The 18,619-nt window shown below is 43.1% G+C and overlaps 2 protein-coding genes across 3 annotated transcripts in view; both read right to left on the reverse strand.

Moving 5' to 3' along the window:
• Mphosph8 (M-phase phosphoprotein 8) overlaps positions 1–10,324 on the reverse strand; it is a 34,523-nt gene extending 24,199 nt beyond the window's left edge. For both annotated transcript variants that reach the window (XM_041633959.1, XM_041633958.1), the window contains exons 1-3: positions 9,998–10,324; positions 5,566–5,721; positions 3,628–4,479 (exon numbers count right to left, since the gene is read on the reverse strand). In XM_041633959.1, the coding sequence (XP_041489893.1) occupies positions 3,628–4,479; positions 5,566–5,721; positions 9,998–10,228 (1,239 nt within the window). In that variant the 5' untranslated portion in view covers positions 10,229–10,324. The remainder of the gene's footprint in view (positions 1–3,627; positions 4,480–5,565; positions 5,722–9,997) is intronic.
• Positions 10,325–17,840: 7,516 nt separating this feature from the next.
• The window catches only part of Parp4 (poly(ADP-ribose) polymerase family member 4), a 104,667-nt gene continuing 103,888 nt past the window's right edge, over positions 17,841–18,619 (reverse strand). Inside the window, exon 36 of the mRNA XM_041634155.1 lies at positions 17,841–18,569. Within this exon, the coding sequence (XP_041490089.1) occupies positions 18,377–18,569 (193 nt within the window). The 3' untranslated portion in view covers positions 17,841–18,376. The remainder of the gene's footprint in view (positions 18,570–18,619) is intronic.

An 18,619-nucleotide genomic window follows, 5' to 3' on the forward strand; every position in this document is an offset into this window, starting at 1 on the left:
TCAAAATTTACTATATACATGTATAAAAATGCCATTGTGAAATCCCTTCTTTTGTATGATAAAAACTAAACTGCTACAAAATTAACTCTATAAAAACCTTCCTCTTGGGGTTGCAGTGATGGTTCGGAGGTTAAGAGCACTTTTTGTAAGGGACCTGGGAGCCCAGTGGTGGCACACACCTCTAATCCTAGCACTTGGGAGGCAGAGGCAGGTGGATCTCCGTGAGTTCAAGAACAGCCTGGTCTACAGAGTGAGTTCTAGGACAGTCAGGACTGTCCCACAGAGAAACCCTGTCTCAGAAAACCAATATAACTAAAGGAGCTGAGTTCAGTCCTCAGCACCCATGAGTAACTCCAGTTCCAGGGATCTGATGTGCTTTCCTGGACTTTGCAGACGCACAAACCATGCAGAATAAATATTTATACAAATAAATTTTTAATAAAGTAACAAAACCCAAACTTTCATTAAGCAACCATACTATTTCATTTTTCTACATTCCTCTGAATCCTTGTAAGCAAGACAATACTCTTGCTTTTATTTACATTGTACGTGTGGGTTTTTTTGTTGTTGTTTTTTTCTCTATCATATTTTCTGAAGTTTTCCTTCTGATACACTGACCTTATATTTCAATTGACTATTATAGTCCCCAGGTTGATACACTAGTATTTTCTGAATCATTTTCCCCATGGCTAAACAAACTTACTCGTTTTTCACTAAGGATAATACTACCACAATTCTTTTGAATTTTTTTCAGACCGGGTCTTGTAATGTAGTTCCAGGGTTTCTCAAATTCCCAATCCTTGTTTCAGCTTTCGAAGTTCTTAGATTGTAGCTATGTGCCTGTAAACAGGACCTACTATCTTTCTATAGACCAAAGCTTCAGCGATGGAGTCAATTAACCGAAATGTCAAGAGAGCAAAAAATTTTACAAGAGAAACACATTTCTGAATTTCAACAACCAAAAATTAGTTCAAGCTCAAATGTACCACGACATTAAGTCAATCCTTCCGGATTCCTCATACTCAAGTCCATTGTGTGTTTTCCCGGTAAAAACTTTTCTTATACTAGTTCAGGTGACAGTGTTTGCCCAGCGTGCAGGAAGACCTCTGTTCAAGCCCTAGTGTTATGTAAATTAGGAAAGTTAGTACTTGCCTATAATCCCTGAATAAGTAATTTGAAGAGACTCAGTTCAAGGTCATCCTCAGCTACAGTCAGGTCATTCTAGACTAGCCTAATACCTTGTTTCATAATCTAATCTTTTGTCTTGAGATTAGAACTTTGGTTTCTGAAATGGCCCTAAATTATCTGCTATTTTATACTACATACTTGTGTAAGGAGATATTTTCCTCATCAACAACTATAAAATCAAGATATGGGTCAATTCCCAAAAAATACATTTTGCAGAATCAAATATTCAGCCAAGATTTAAATTTTTATATTAAAGTAAGTGTATCTGGGGCTGGAGAGATGGCTCAGAGTTAAGAGTATCGGCTGCTCTTCCAGAGGTCCCAGCAACCCACATGGTGGTTTTCAACCATCTATAATGGGATCTGGTGCCCTCTTCTGGCATGAAGGCACACATGCAGGCAGAACACTGTATACTTAATAAATCTTAAAAAATTTTAAAAAGGGGCTGGAGAGATGGCTCAGTGGTTAAGAGCATTGCCTGCTCTTCCAAAGGTCCTGAGTTCAATTCCCGGCAACCACATGGTGGCTCAGAACCATCTGTAATGATGTCTGGCGCCCTCTTCTGGCCTGCAGACATACACACAGACAGAATATTGTATACATCATAAATAAATATTTAAAAAAAAAATTTTAAAAAGTATATTCATTAGTAGATAAATTTATATACTAAATGCTAAAGTATATAAATACCAGAGATTATTTTTAAAGCAAATTTATGATTTATCACCAAATGTTTGACTTATATTATCTATCTACTTTATATACAAGGTCCCATAAAATTTCTGGGGGTGGGGAGGGGGAGGAATCAACAGTGGAAAATGGCTGGTTGGTGGTGGTGCATGCCTTTAATCCCAGCACTCCAGCTTCAAGAAATCTCAAACCCTCTTGTTTTTGCAGGTACTGGCATACACGTAGTATGTACATACATAAACATAAATAAAATCTTTTTTTTTTAAAAAAAAAAATGTTGGTTACAGTGCTCTTTATTTCCAGAATTCCTAGGAGGTAGAGGCAGGTAGATCTCTGAGTTCAAGGCCAGCCAGGGCTACATCGTGAGATTCCCAACTCAAGAAAAAGGAAAAAAAGTAAGCTAAGTTTGTAACCCCTCACCCCCAACACCTAGGAGAGAGTGGGAGAATCAGCTCAAGACTAGCCTGGGCTACAGTATAAGACATTTTGTTAGAGAGAAGCAGAGGCAGAGAGGAAAGAAGGAAGGAAGGTAGAAAGGCAGAGAGGAAAGAAGGAAGGAAGGTAGAAAGGCACGAGATCAAGCTAGGCATCATTCTAACACAAAAGGGAAGGGTGACATCAAGTCCCACCCCTCACTGAGGAGCTCTGGAGTTGGTGATTCCCAGGAATGGGCTTTTTTTCCCCCTGTTCTTGGTTTTTGAAGACAGGGTTTCTCTGTAGCTATTTGAGCTTGCCCTGGAACTTACTCAGTAGACCAGGCTGACCTTGAAATCACAGAGATCTACCTGTCTCTGCCACCAGAGTACTGGGATTCAGGCGTTGCCACCACTGGCAAAGGAGTAGGCTTTCTTTAAGATTAAGACTATAGCTGGGCGGTGGTGGCGCACGCCTTTAATCCCAGCACTCGGGAGGCAGAGGCAGGCGGATCTTTGTGAGTTCGAGGCCAGCCTGGTCTACAAGAGCTAGTTCCAGGACAGGCACCAAAGCTACAGAGAAACCCTGTCTCAAAAAACCAAAAAAAAAAAAAAAGATTAAGACTATAATGTGCCAGTAGAGGATCTCACAGTCAGAAATATATGGCCAGTATAAATTGGATATGAAACTAAAGGAGAATAATGATAATAATAAAAAAGACATGCAGTTGGGTGCAGTTGGGGGAGGGGAAAGGTAGAAGTGGATCTGGGAGAAATTAGGGGATGAGTGGGGGTGAATATATTGTATCACATTCTCAAATAGTATCTATTTTATAACTTGTAATTTTATGTGCATTGGTGTTTTGCCTGTGTCTATCTGTGTGAAAGTGAATTACAGTTTTGAGTTTCCATGTGGGCACTGGGAATTGAACCAGGGTCTTCTGGAAGAGCAGTCAGTGCTCTTTTAACTACTGAGTCATCTCTCCAGTCTCCTCAAATAATATTTTTAAAGAGAATACACACACACACACACACACATTCCAAAATGAAACTTATAAGTTGATGAAGCTAATAGGCCTATCTATACAATGTTGCACAACACCTGAATAAGTCTACAAAATTTTTTTTGTCATGTTTGATAAAAGAAAACAAGGTGAAAGAGGTAAATTTTGGGTCTGAGAGCATGAAGACCTGAGCACATGCAGCTGCCCTCAGTCACACCACATCTAATGACACTTTATTCTAGTTTGACCCTTTCCTTCATTCTTTGTCAAAGTCCCTGACCCTTCAATACCCAGTAACAATTTGTACTCTGCAAGTTCTCTACAGCCCTTACCTCCTCTGCTGAGTCAGGGGACCTGAGGCCCTTCTCTTCTCCACTCAGTCTGGAGCCCTTCAGGGCCTGGGCAGGCACAGATGACGGTAACTTACTTAACTCTAGGTTACTTCTGCCCTTGTCTTGATGTCTCTGCTTTTTAGGTATCATTTTCCTTTCTAAAAATGTATTCGTGTTCTCGAGCTTCTTGGTTTCTTGTTGTTCCTCAAACTTCCTTGGCTTTTTCTTCTTCCTTCTAACTCGGGCACCATCATCTTCTTCTGTACTTACAAGGCCATCCAGTTGTTTCTCAAAAATACCCTCTTGCACTGTATCCAGTCCTGTCTTATCTTTTACAGTTTTTATCTTTTGATTCTCTTCTCTGTTTGCAGAAAGCCAGTCTTCCCCGTCATCCGCTGGACAGAAGGACTCGTAAGGTACAGGTGACTCAGACTCCAGTGTAGACTCAATAGACCTTTCCTTCTTTGTTTTGCGGTTCTCTTTGACATCTTCTCGTATTTTAAACTTCAAATCTCGTATTTCAGCCCTTTTAGCTTTCTTTAATTCCTTGGTTTCCTTTATTTCATCCTTTTTTGGCTTTTTGGAGTCCTTTAATTCTTCCTTGACTTCCAAAATTCTTTTCTTTGTCCTTACATCAAAACCTAAATTTTCAGAGGTGTTCTCCAGCTCTGATTTGAACTTATCTTTCAGTTTGCCCAGTTTTGTCTTTTTTTTTTTCAGATCATCTGGACTTTTCTCTTCTTTGCACTTGACTTTTTTCTTTTTCTTCCTCGGTGAAGCATCTTCTTTCGTGTCACTTTGCTGGTCACTGTCACAGTCTGCCTCAAATATCTCACTGCTTAAAGACAGTCTCTGTAAAATACAAAGAGGGTTAAAACATTAATATAATTTCAAGGGTTTTGAGAGGACTGGTGATTAAATCGAATGAAAACATTTTTAAAGCAGATTTGACTTCTTTAAATTACCTAAATTCAATATGTTTATTACTTATGTTTCTGACTTAGCAAATAGGACTTGGAGGTGATGAATGTCAATTTAAAAAGGAGACAAAGAAAAAGAATGTGCTTTGGAGGTATCGAACTGAAACACGAGTTAAAAGTAACAGTCTCATATATGATGGGCTGTAACTGACTTTTTAAATTATTTAGTGTGAGCGTGCATGCATATTGCATGAATGCCACAGTATACATGTAGAGATCAAAGGACTACCTGAGGAATTGTGTTTTCTTTTCACCATATGATGTCTGAGAATTAAACTCAGGTCACCAGGTGTGGCAGCAAGCATACCTATATGCTCAGCTATTACCTTTCCCTGAGTTCTTTTTTTTTTTTAAATTTATTTATTTATTAAAGATTTCTGTCTCTTCCCCGCCACCGCCTCCCATTTCCCTCCCCCTCCCACAATTAAGTCCCCCCCCCCCTCCTCAGGCCACAAAAGCAATCAGGGTTCCCTGTCCTGTGGGAAGTCCAAGGAACCCCCACCTCCATCCAGGTCTAGTAAGTTGAGCATCCAAACTGCCTAGTTCTTAAACTTGTTATATTTCAGTTCAATGGAACAAGCACATTAACTACATAGGAATCTTACTCATTTGTGTTTTATAATCCTAAATAGTTCCTTTTCTTCCTTCTTCCTTCTTCCCTCCTTCCCTCCTCCTTCTTCTTCTTCTTCCCCTTTTTGGTTTTTTGAGAGAGGGTTTCTCTGTAGCTTTGGAGTCTGTCCTGGAACTAGCTCTTGTAGACCAGGTTGACCTCGAACTCACAGAGATCTGCCTGCCTCTGCCTCACTCTGTGAGTTTGAGGCCAGCCTGGTCTACAGAGCGAGTGCCAGGACAGGCTCCAAAGCTACAGAGAAACCCTATCTTGAAAAAAAACAAAAAACCACACACACACACAAAAAAAGAGTATCAAACCAAAAAAGTATGAGATAAAATTTGATACCTGAATATCTTTCTTGACTGCTTTAGCCTTGTTCTCAGCAAGTTTATTCTTAAATTCAAGAAGAACTTCTTTACAGTCCTCCAGATGAATCTCGGGCTCCCAGGTATCATCATCAGACGTATATCCTTTCCATCGGACTTTATAAAGGTTCTTACCCTGTAGTACAAATTAAATTAATAGCAAACACATTACTGATTAAAATTTCAAAACCACCCAACTGCTAAGAACATGACAACTTGAAAAGTACATCAAAATGAAAATTAACAAACACCATATTGAGAATATGCATATTCATCTCTTGAGGCCAGTGGTTTAAGAAAAAAAGTACCATTAACTTTTTTTTGGTTTGTTTTTTAAAGAAACAAAAACTTGGGCTGGAGAGATGGCTCAGCGTTTAAGAGTATTGCCTGTTCTTCCAAAGGTCCTGAATTCAAAGGTCTGGCATCCTCTTCTGGCCTTCAGGCATACATGCAGACAGAATATTGTATAAAGAAAGAAAGAAAGAAAGAAAGAAAGAAAGAGAGAGAAAAGAAAGAGAAAGAGAAAGACTTGCCAGGTTGTGGTGGCAGCAGAGCATGCCTTTAATCCCAGCACTCGGGAGGCAGAGGCAGGCGGATCTCTGTGAGTTCGAGGCCAGCCTGGTCTACAAGAGCTAGTTCCAGGACAGGCTCCAAAGCTACAGAGCTACAGAGAAAGCCTGTCTCGGGGGATATATATATATATATATATATTTATGTGTGTGTATATATATATAAAACATAAAACAATGTATACTCTTAAAATAGCAATGAAAAACAAAAAAAAGGCAAGTTCAAGTCAGTCAAAGATTTTTAGTAACTGCTTAGAATAAAAAAACAAAACAAAACAAAACAAACACAGCAGCAGTACACTTGTACTTCTTTGACAATGTCATTAACTCCTCAAGCAGATCTCAGTAAAGTTTTAAGGAGTTGGGGACAGCAAGACGGCTTGGCAGGTAAAGGTGCTTCTGACACAAACCGGACCTCTGACAACACAATGGCGGCTGGGAGCTGGAGACAGGGCTTAGCCATTAAAAGCACTTTGCTGCTCTTGCTCTTTCTGGACTAGAAGTTGGCTACCAGCACAAAAGGGAGCTAGCTCACTTCAGCCAGCAGCTCCAGGGTATCTGCCGCCCTCTTCTGGTCTCCAAAGGTATCCTCATGCACATACAAATAAATGATAAATCTTAAAACAAAAGCAAGTGCACACACAATCCTTTGCGAAGCAGCAGAGGAAACAGTTGCAAAGTCTGAGGCAAGGCCTATGTTTCATAGTAAATTTCAGGCCATCCTGGGCTAAACTGTGAGAACTATCTCTCAAAACAAACAAACAAACGCACTTACTGCTCTTGCAGAGGACCTGGACTTGACTTGGGTTTGATGCTCACATGGAGGACTCACAAACAATAATTCTAGTCTTTTCTGACCTCTCTAAGCACAAGGCACACATGCAGTGCACATACATACACTCAGGCAAAACACACATAAAGTAAAATCTAAAAGAAAAAATATACATACATATACAAAAAAGGCATGTGGCACAGACAGATCTAATAACACAGGGTCCATGATATGCTTTGCAAAATGTCATACACTGTCTAAATATTTACTTTCAATAGCTTAACCTTTACAACAATCTATGAAGTAGGTACTTAGTTGAATCTGAAGACTGCAGCTAGATAGAATAAGTAATTAGTCAAAGATAACAGAAGTAATCAGTAGTTCAGCTGAAACTCACAGGAGTTTTAAATTGATTTATTTGAGATACGGTCTCACTATGTAATTCTGGAACTCACTACATAGACCAGGCTGGCCTCAAACTCAAGATACCTCCCTGCCACTGCCTCCTGAGTGCTAGCTAGGATTAAAGGGGTGTGTTACCGTACCAAGCTTGCATTATTATTTTTAAGATATGGAGGTCATAAATTTGACAGAGAACAAGGAAGGATATATAGGAAGATCTGGAGGGAGAAAAGAAAAATGGGAAATTGTGTTATTATAATCTTAAAATTTTTAAAAAATCCCCAAACTGGAGCCAGTTGCTAGAGCAATCATTAAAGCTGCTTATTGCTCTTACTGAGGATCCTACTTTGGTACCCAGAATCCATGTGTGACCATTCACAAATGCGGACACACAGTGGGGGACAAAGTGAGGCTTGGATCTTGCCTGTTCATTCAACACTATAACGGGTGGGTACAACAGGCATTGCTTCCACCACCCAGCAGGAACAGCATGATTACAGACTTGCACCCACTTACATGAGCTCTGGGGATTTGAACTCTGGCACTCTCTCTCTCTAGCTCCATAATAATGACAGTGAATTTCAATTATTTAACTCGACCTTGACATGAGGACTTTCCTGCCTCAGTAAATGTAGGAGGGTCTCAAGATCAGGGCCAGCCTCAACTTCAGAGGGAGATCCTACCTCAAATCACAGGTGGTGAATGGATCCACACTGGGGGATGCAGAGGAAAGCTCAATACCAAGCCTTCAAGACTAAGAGAACTGGTTTCTCTTCCAGAAGACTTGGGACCAATTCCCAGTACTCATGCAGCAGCTCAAACCCATCTGTAACTCCAGTTTTGGGGGACTCAATGCCCTTTTCTCTGGGCACATGTGGTACATAGACATATACACAGTTCGAAAACCAATACACATAAAATAAAAATAAAGGCTAAAAAATATCTTTAAAAGAATCTGTACCATCAAGCCGGGCAGTGGTGACACACAAGTTTAATCCCAGCATCCAGGAGCCAGAGGTAGGCAGATTTCTGCGTTTTAAGGCCAGCCTGGTCTACAAAGAGAAATCCCATCTCAACGACAACAAGGGGGTGGGGGCTCTTAGAGAAAGGCACAGCCTTAAAAAAAAAAATCCACCATCAAGCCAACTTAAGCACAATACATGGTAAACAGCAGTTAATTAAAAAAAAAAGTGTGTCAATGAACAAAAAAAGAAAGAAAGAAAGAAAGAAAGAAAATGAAATCAAGGTAGGGCGGTAGTGGTGGTGCACGACTTTAATCCCAGCACTCTGAAGGCAGGGGCAGGTTGACCTCTGTGAATTCGAGACCAGCCTGACCTACAAGAGCTAGTTCCAGGACAGACTCCAAAGCTACAGAGAAACAAACCCTGTCTCGAAAAAAAAAGAAAAAAGAAAAAGAAAGATAGAAAGACAGCATATGGCAGATCACAAACGACAGAAAACACAACAGAAACAAAGTATCGTATAGGCATGAAAGTTATCTACTGCCCTTGCTTCCTTTCTCCAAACCCACATTTCATTCACCCATCAAATAATCCGAGGGCTGGGGCTAGAGCTCGGAGGTACAGCTCTTGCTTAGTATTCCTGAGACCCTGCATGCAGTCCTCAGTACGGGGGTGGGGGGAGCTGGCAAATGCCGTTACTGGAATAAATATCAGGGATTCAAACATTAATAAAAACCACGGGCCAGGCGGTGGTGCGAGTGCATTTATTCCCAGCACTCAGGAAGACACAGGCAGGCGGATTTCAGTGGGTTCGAGGTCAGTCTCAGAGTGAGTCTCATGACAGCCAGGGCTGTTACCCAGAGAAACCCTGTCTCGAAAAGCAAATAAATAAATGAATAAATAAATAAACACATAAATAAAAGCCCACGTCCCGAATTAAAAGAACCCATAATCGAGAGCAGAAAAGACAATGCCTTAACTAGAGGCCTCCACAGACCAAAAGGACAGAAATGAGAAAGTATCTGGCTCTACAAGGTTCGGGAAGGGGAAGGGCATCACAAACAGATGGACCCCAAGACTTGGAAGGACAGAGTAAGAATTTCTCCGCCAGCCTCTGCCTCCGGAGTGCTGGGATTAGAGGCGTGCGCCACCACCGTGCGGCTGAGGAGAATGTGAAGTGCCCAGCAGAATGTGCTAAGATTTTTCTTTCAACCTTACTCTAAATTCATAAAACGCGAAGAGGAGAAAGGGATGACACCCAGGTTTCAGAAACGCTGACCGTCCGAACCGCTCGGTGTGACTGGGGTTTTACATTGTGAAGCCGAACGGGAATTCCTGAATTTAAACCACGGAGCACTTTTCTCCTTTTAGAAGCTATTGGGACAACGGTGTAGAGAATGAACTGTGACGACTCATATGATCCCCACCAGTCCGTCCTAAAGGAGACCAAGGGCCCTAAACCGTACCCCCGAACGCCGGAGGCAACCCAAGCCCCGCCGCCAGCTGTCTCGCACCTGCTACTCAACATCACACGCGCCTGCGTCGTCTCTTCTGCCAAAACAACGCTTGAAACTTCCCCTAAGCATCATCCATCCTCCACGGAGGCGGCCGGAGTCCCGTCCGAGATGGCGCGAGGCGCTAGCGGACAGACACCGTCCCGCCCGGCTTCTCCCCCCGCCCCGGCTCGCCGCGCAGCCCCCCACGTACTCCCTCGCACTTCATGTCCAGGATCTTCTCCACCTCGAACACGTCGTCCCCATCCTCCTCGCTATCCCCCACGACCTCCGCTCCTTTAGGGGCTACGTCCTTCTCTTCGCCCGCCGCTCCCACGCCTTCTCCTTCGGCCCCGGGACACCCGCCGGTGCTGTTGGGAACTGACATTGCTATCGCGGCCACACTCGCGCTTTCCTCGACCGCGGCCCCCGCCGCCGCCGCCATCACAAACGCGCTGCAAACCGACGCGGAAAACCGCCGGAGACGCGCAGCCAGACAGCTCCGCGCGCCTGCCGCTCCGCCGTAAGCTGCTTCAGCGGCGTGACTCGGCCGTGAGGAAAGCCAGCCAATTGTGGGCTCAGAACCCCGCATTGACACACATAGTAACCAATCACAACCAGTTCCCCGAGCCCAGAGACGCCCACGGGAAGTGGATGGGCGGGTCGAAAGGCGGAAGAACGCTGCCTGTGGCGACGAGCGGAAGGGGTCGGCAGAGGAGAGGGCGAGGGGCGGTGCTAGCGCTCATCCTCCTGCAGGCTGCGGTGGCTCTGCCCGAGGAGACCCGCTGGGGGCCAGCACCTCCTCTGGGAGGGAGACCTTGAGGGTTCTGGGAAAGGGACCCTCCGTGTTAACGAGACCTGCCTGCGCGGAAAGGCTGCGCAAGAATTCTTGGTGTAGGTTGACTGGCTTGTCAGGTATCAGTGATCTAGTCAATTTAAATATAGCCTATAGGGATGTTTCATTTTAATGAGTAACGTTTAAAGGTGAAGAAATGGAGCCCTGGCAGGCGGTGGCGGCGCACGCCTTTTTTTTTTTTTTTTTTTTTTTCCGAGACAAGGTTTCTCTGTAGCTTTGGTGCCTGTCCTGGAACTAGCTCTTGTAGACCAGGCTGGCCTCGAACTTCCAGAGATCTGCCTGCCTCTTAATCTCAGCGCTCAGGCTGAGGCAGAGGCGGGCGGGTCTCTGTGAGTTCGAGCCCAACATGGTCTTCAAACACGCTAGTTCCAGGACAGCTAGGACTGTGACACCCAGAAACCCTGTAAAATGAATGAGTCCGTGTAGGAGGATTTGATTCCCAAGAACCCACATAGTGAGGGAGAGAATTTCCGAAAGTTGCCTTCTATCCTCACATACGCCCTGGCACAAGAATGCACACGCACATTCTAAATGAAATGAAACCTGTCCAGTGACTCGACTCAAGCCTGAAATTCCAGCACTGTGGAGGCTGGGACTGTCTCAAATAATACATAATCTATTGGGCTTTGAATGTTGCCTGGCAGATGAAGGCTGGAGGCTTGGTCCCAGTACGTGTGTGTGTGTGTGTGTGTGTGTGTGTGTGTGTGTGTGTGTAGCATGCACGTGGAGGTCAGAGGACAAGTTGCAGAAGTCGATTTTTTTTCCTTCCACCATGTGGGCTCCAAGGACGGACCTCAGCTTGTCAGACTGGGCAATGCATGGGCTATATTTAATTAATTGGATTATTTGCACCTGCTATGCTAGTCAAAATCACTCTTACGTTCGATCCCCATGTTCACTTAAGGATGCTCAGGGGCTGTCTGCTGCAGGTGGGGGGACAGCAGCGGGCCTGCAGAGAATGGCCGCCGCTCGGACCTTGCTGCCTATATATAGGCTGTATTTCCCAGCCCGCTGGCCTCCCAGAATGCCTGCCTTCGCCTCAACAACTCTGTGAGTCGCATCAAACTTCGAGTGGCCAAAAAGAACTACGACCTGAGGATCCTGGAGCAAGCTAGCTCCCGACAAGTGGAAGAGGGGAGGGACTGGCACGGTAGGAGTGCCCCCCCCCCCCAGCCTGAAGAGAGAAGCAGATGGATTCTCACACCGGCATGGGACTGCTTTCCACTTCCTTGTCATGGGTCCTTTTCCCTGTTGGTCCCTTCTGTTTTCCTCTCCTTCCCATCCTCTGCTACCATTTTTTTTTATCTCTTCTCCCATCATGGAATTAATTTCTTCCATATTTTTTGGACTAGTAGAATTGAGAGAGTCCCACACTCCCATCATCTCCCATTTCCTCACCATCCCAGTCCCCTTTCCTCTCTGGTCTTCATGAATATGTTTATATGGACAGAATTGAGAAAAGTACATGCATTTCCCCATTCTCTCACTTCCCCCAGCTTGTCTCCCCAAAATCCACAGAGTTAAAACTTGGGACCCCCCCACCCCCAGAACACTGTATATTGTTTGTCTGAGGTTTGTGCCACCATAACAGACACAGTATTCAATTGCATATACAGATGTTTGCTGGGGGTGTTCACTGCCCATTTGATTTAATCTGGTTTTTGTTTGTTCGGGGAGTTGCTGGGGAGGGAGGTTGGTTTTGTTTATAAATATAAAAAAGCAAAACAAAAAAGTTCCCTTGCTTTTAAGTGAAAATATCAGAGGCAGGTGTGGAGTTGATGTAAGAGGAATTTGAATAATATTGATGGTATAAAAGATTTACTAATAAACTTGCCTCCAATATGACTGGAAGATTAATACAATAACCGGGCTTGTTAAAAACTCTAGGAAAGAAATTTTTGTGCCAAAAGTTTTGTGTTGCTGAGAAAGTTTCTGCTAAGGCTTGTGCACTAAGATTTACTTCCAATTAGGCTCCGTTCCCACAACACAAAGAAACAACCCTGATTTCCAATGGGCTATTAAGCCTATTCCCTTATTAAAAAAAAAACAAAAACAATAACATAAAACATGCCTCTAAGGAGCAGCTCAATGGCTGAGCCCTGAGTCACAACAACAAGTCCTAGCCTGCCATTAAGTCCCCATGCTCTCTATCAGGAGAAGCATGATCCTGCCAGGTGGGCAAGGTGACTGTGGATAACAACGGCTGGAAAAGAACAACACTGGTGTATGACTTAAGAAATAATTCTGACAATATCCTTGCTGTGTAAATCTCCCATCTGCCCAAGTGGCCAGGCTTGCAGTCTGCTGCCTCTGTTTAAACTGCTCCAAGTGGGCCCTAGAGCAGGGATCTGAATGAGAGGTAAGGATAACAGCACAGGCAGAATGAGTGAGCCTAAAGTGTATATAAGTTAGCAGGCATTTATTTACTGCTGGCTCCTTTCGGGCATTATCTAGAGCCAGATTCATGCTATTGTTAAAGAACGTTTCCTTTATTAATTTAAATATGTGGAGTGATTTCTCACCAGGGAGACATTAATTTTAGAACAGGATCACATGCCTAGACCCCCAGCCTTCCAAAGGCTCAGGCAGGAAAGTGGAGAATTCAAAGCCTATAAAGCACCTCTAGATAGATTAATACATAAATATCAGATCTAAACGGAAGGCATCATAGATATATGAACATATATGTGAGAGAATGATATACTAAAGTGATTTGTCCAGATTATGAATAATTGACAATTGTGCAATGTTCATTAAATAATGCTAAGGAAATCCACTTAAGAAAATATTTTTCAAATAAATTTTTAAAAAAAGAAAAGAAAACAAATGAAAAAAAGAAATCTTTAATAAATAAATAAATTTAAAAAAAAAAGAAAATATTTTTTAGCTGGGTGGTGGTAGCACACACCTTTAGTCCCAGCAGTTGGGAGGCAGAGGCATGCAGATCTCTGTTAAGTGCGAGGGCACTCTGGTCTACAGAGTGAGTGCCAGGACAGCCAGGGCTACACAGAGGAACCCTGTCTTGGAAAATCAAAAAATATATATTTTTTCTTGCTTTGAATTTCAAGTTGATAACAAGTCTGTGATAGGGAACTTTTGCTTTCCTGGCAATATCATCATGATGATAAATATCTCTTGTGTTCAAAGAGGCTGGAAGTTTTGCTGGGCCTCATACCAGAGTTAATCTGATGTCCTCTTTTGGTCTCTGAGGGCATGTGGAATATGGACATACATGTGTCGGGGTGTACTGTGTAGTGCAAGTCTATTGAAGAAGGAAGGTACTCTAGGATGAAATGTTAGGGCCTATGTGACAGCAGGAAGGTCCAGTCTCTCTGACGAACTGAACCCCAACAACTGTACAAAGGTGGATTTATTGAAAGTTACACAAAGTATGTCCTCATACCAACATCCCTAATGCAATTTACATGTCTTACTAAAGAAGAGCATCGCATGCCCCATGATTCTAGTCCCTTATTATGTGTCACTTGCAATACACAATAATACAAGAGCCTCAAGTGTGCCAGGAACCAGAGTCATGGGATGGCTGCAATGCCCTTTCAGCAAAACCATTCTACAAATCACGGAAAACAATCATTGTTTTCCACAGGGATTCTTCAAGGTCAAAGAACTTCTAAAAACATCTGTTCATTCTACTCTCTACCCAGATACAGTTATTCTGCTGAATCCCTATAACATACGTGCAAGCAAACTATTTCTACACGTAAAATGAAAGGGGTGGAGCTGTCAAACCCAGAATGTGATCTTTCCAACTGAGCAGTTAACATTGCTTCTTCACATCACAGGACAAAACCGAAAGTGACGTGCAGATTTATGAAAACATGGCAACATGCTTATTTACTTGTCTGTTTTGCTCAAACTGACCTAGAACAGCTTCCTTTATAGCCTTAAACTTATGGCAATCCTCCTGCCAAGTGCTAGGATTGCAGGTGTGCCTTATCTTTGATTGGGGTGTTTAACTTGTAAATAGCTTTATATCTGTCTTACAAAGTTGACACTAATGAAACCAGTGTGATCGCTACAGATGAATTTTGTTATTATTATTTTTTTAAATACTTATTTATTTATTATGTATACAGTGTTGTGTCTGTGTGTATGTCTGCAGGCCAGAAGAGGGCACCAGACCTCATTACAGATGGTTGTGAGCCACCATGTGGTTGCCGGGAATTGAACTCAGGACCTTTGGAAGAGCAGGCAATGCTCTTAACCACTGAGCCATCTCTCCAGCCTTCGTTATTATTATTATTATTGTGTGTATTCCATGATATTCGTGGTGTCACTTCATTCCATCTTCATGTGGATTCTGGAGATGAACACAAGTGCAAGTCTTTCCTGGTGAGTGCCTTTACTCATCGATCCATTCATCCATACTCAAATCTTCAGCCAGGGAAGAGCCGGCCAAAGACTAACTTCCACTGCATGCTCCTATTGCACCTGAGTCCTGATGGCTCCACCCCTTGAATATCTCTCCACTGTCCAAATAAACGACAGCTTGCCTAGCTTGGAGGACTTCCCACTTCCTCATTTGCATAATTGTTCTTGCTGTTTTGTTCTTAGATTCTCACCAAAAGGGAGTCCCCTTCTGGCTAGTCCAGTAGAAATCACTGGAAAAGGAGGCAAGGGATGCTGTGGGAAAGGATATCCTGAACTGCATGAATGGGAGGCAGTCTGGACTTTAGGTAAATACTGATGAAGAGAACAAGAAGTCTGAAGACCACAGGACTGGAATTTTTTTTTTAAAGTGTTTATACAGGGGCTTTACACAAAGGGCTACCCGAGGAATGCCGGGAGTGGAAGTGTTAACTTTCCCTGGCTACGACAATACCTTAGAGAAACTATTGAAAACAAAAAGGTTTTATTTTATTTTTGGCCCATTGTTTAAGATGTTTCCAATTATTTATAGTAATTTCTCTTTTGTAATTCTTACACCTTTTAAGCCTTTTCCATCTAGAAAGAGAGAGCCAAACTTCTGTGTTTCAAGCACTTAAATGATTCTTACAGGTGGTTCAGCCATCGCCTTGACACTAGCCTCGAACTCACAGAGATCTGCCTGCCTTTGGGAATAAATGGTGCACCACCATTGCCTGACTTTAATGCTCATATTTGTCCCTGCTTGCTTTCTATTTTAAGTGATGGTTTACTTTGCATTTAATTTAAAATTTTGTTCTTTATGATGTAAAATATTACCATACTTCAGAGACAAAGCTGAGAAACGCTATGCCTTGGTAACTTCTCTCCTTGTCACCCTGTGTGAGGCAGGGAGGCCAAATATGTTTCAGTCTGTGGTCAGTTGGCTCCTCTGATTCTAGGTCCATGGTAAGGCTGAACATTATGGCCGAGGAAAGCGGCTTTACCTCCTGACAGACAGGAAGCGCGGAGTGAAAGCAAGAATGAGAGATGAAACATCCTTCCAAGGTACACCTCCATCAGTTTTCTGTCAACCAGGCCCTACCTCTTACCTCTTGCTTCCCAGCATTTTCCAACAAGAGCATCATAGGGGGATTGCTCCATAATGCTATCACTTCCCAAAGGCTCACCTGTTGACAACCAAGCTCCCAATATGTGAGCCAGTGAGAGCCAAAGTTACAATTTAAGTTCTAATTACTATGCCTAAAGATCCATGAAACAAAAATGCCTCTGATCTGCCAGCCCCTTTCCTAAGGACAAATTGGTGAGGGAGAATTGTCTGTATTCTGTCAATCATGTTTCAAATAAACGCTGATTGGCCAGGCAGGAAGTATAGGTGGGTCAACCAGACAGGAAGTAGAGGCGGGGCAATGAGAACAGGAGAATGCTAGCAAAGAGGAAGCCCAATCCTCCCAGTCCAGTCCAGACCACCAAAGAGGCAGCATGTGACCTGCCCCGCTATGAAAGTTACCGAACCAGGTGGCTAGCATAGATAAGAACAATGGGTTAATATAAGCTACAAGAGTTAACAAGAAGCCTGAATTAATGGACCAATCAGTTTTATAACTTATGGAGATCTCTGTGTGATTTTCTTTAGGGCTTGCCGGCTGTGGGGTATCAGGTGGGACAGAAACCCCAACAAGCCCCCCCCCCCCCCCCCCCCCCCCCCCCCCCCCCGCATGTTACAACAGATAGTTCCTGACATGCTGGAGGCTGTTGCTTATGGGAAAAAACAGAACATGTTTTCATTCCCCTAAATAAGTTTGTTTGACCCAACTAAACTGGAAGTGCTTGATCACATAGGCAGGAAATATGTCAGGATGTATGCTTGCCCCCATTGGACCTGATGGAAAATGCAACGAATTAATGGGTCTTCCTTTTTAATTCCTTGCCATACTTGTTTATGGGATGTTTCCAGGGAACCTGGATGTGGACCTGGCCAGAGCCCATCCACCTGGCCAGTATTGTGTATGTGGTAGTTGGGAGACCCTCACCCCTTATTTTCAAAGGGACAAGAATTTCCTAGCAAAATGTTTTAAAATTAGAAACACAGATTAGCAGCGCTTTCCTTTCCCCCTCCCACCAGGGAGATTCCAAGCACAAGGTCACTTAGCCAGCCAGCCACCTGGTGATAACAAGTAAAACAAGAAGAAAAAGGAGAAAGCTGACTTACCAGGATAGGAGGGGGCAGAAGGCCTTGCACCATGCCAAAAGCCACTTCAAAAAAGCCTCTTTGTACATTCCACCCTTTAAAAACTAACCCTGCAAAGAAATTTTTAACTTCTCTCTCTAGCTTGTCGTTTCGGGGTAGTGAAGAGGAAGTTCCTGGCCAGCCAGAAATTGCCTGTACTTGCTTGTACTTGCAGTGAAAGAGAGTTAACCTTGCATTTTGCAGTCCGGTCCACTCTGCTTTCTGGTGGTCTCCCTCTGGGGGTGGGGGGCGTGCTCTGGGCACAACAGCAGTGACCTTATTCTTGGCCAGTGGGATTAACAAGCCTATGAGGACATTTCATAGTCAAACCAAATGTAACAATAAAAAAGTAACTTAATGTAGACCATAATCCTAAAGTAAAATTCAAGACCTAAAAAAAAAATCTAGAAGGTGAAATAGCAGAGATTTTAAGATGACCTTTGGGTTTCTAGGATGTGGCAATAAAACATGACCCATGGAAGAAGGAGCATGACATCTGCAGACAGGACAGCCACAGAGGAAACAAGTGCACCATTGTGCTGTGCTGTCTGGTGGAGGGCCCCAGAAACATGCACTGGCCTAGAATGCAAGACTAAACCAAAGGCCAACTCCTTCCCTACTGCTTGATAAGTCAGCCTTCCGCTGGACTCCTGGAGGGAAGATGCAATGAGCGCCCACCCCCCCAGGACATTGAGACAGTCTCTAATGTTACAGTTTTTTATTGTTGTTAAATGATTCATCAATCCTGTTTCCATTTATTTTATTTTAAAGTGGTTGATAGCTACATTGAAAAACAAAGCAAAACAAACAAACAAACAAAAAACCCCAAACTACTAATACATGTCATTATCAGTACCTTTTACTATTTGATTATTTTCTACATAGAAATATGAACAGGCAGTCAGGTGGTGGTGCACCACGCCTTTAATCCCAGCACTTGGAAGACAAAGGAAATCAGAATTCTGTGAGTTCGAGGCCAGCCTGGGTGAGTTCTAGGACAGCAAGGGCCACACAGAGAAACCCTATCTCAAAATACCAAAAAACAAACAAAAAACAAAAACAAAAACAAAATAACAACAAAAAGATATATGAGAAATGCTTAAAATGAAATTTCATTGAATTCAGCCTTGATTGCAATGTAGAAGTCGGTAGAGAGAGCTGTTGGCATGGGGCTGCATCCCCAGCAGTTGCTTTGTGGCGGACTCCCAGTCTTTACCCAGCTCAAGCCGTTGGCAGATGGATGGATACTGGCCTTCTGTTTTTCTGGCCCATTCACTTGCTTTCTTTATGTTCTCAAGAGCCCATGGAATATTCCTAGAGTAAAAAAAAAAGAAAAAAAAGTTTCTATTGGTTCAGAATATGTG

Source organism: Microtus oregoni, unplaced genomic scaffold (assembly GCF_018167655.1).
Source record: "Microtus oregoni isolate MIOR12 unplaced genomic scaffold, Mior012 000045F_ref0000178, whole genome shotgun sequence".
Lineage (NCBI taxonomy): Eukaryota > Metazoa > Chordata > Mammalia > Rodentia > Cricetidae > Microtus > Microtus oregoni.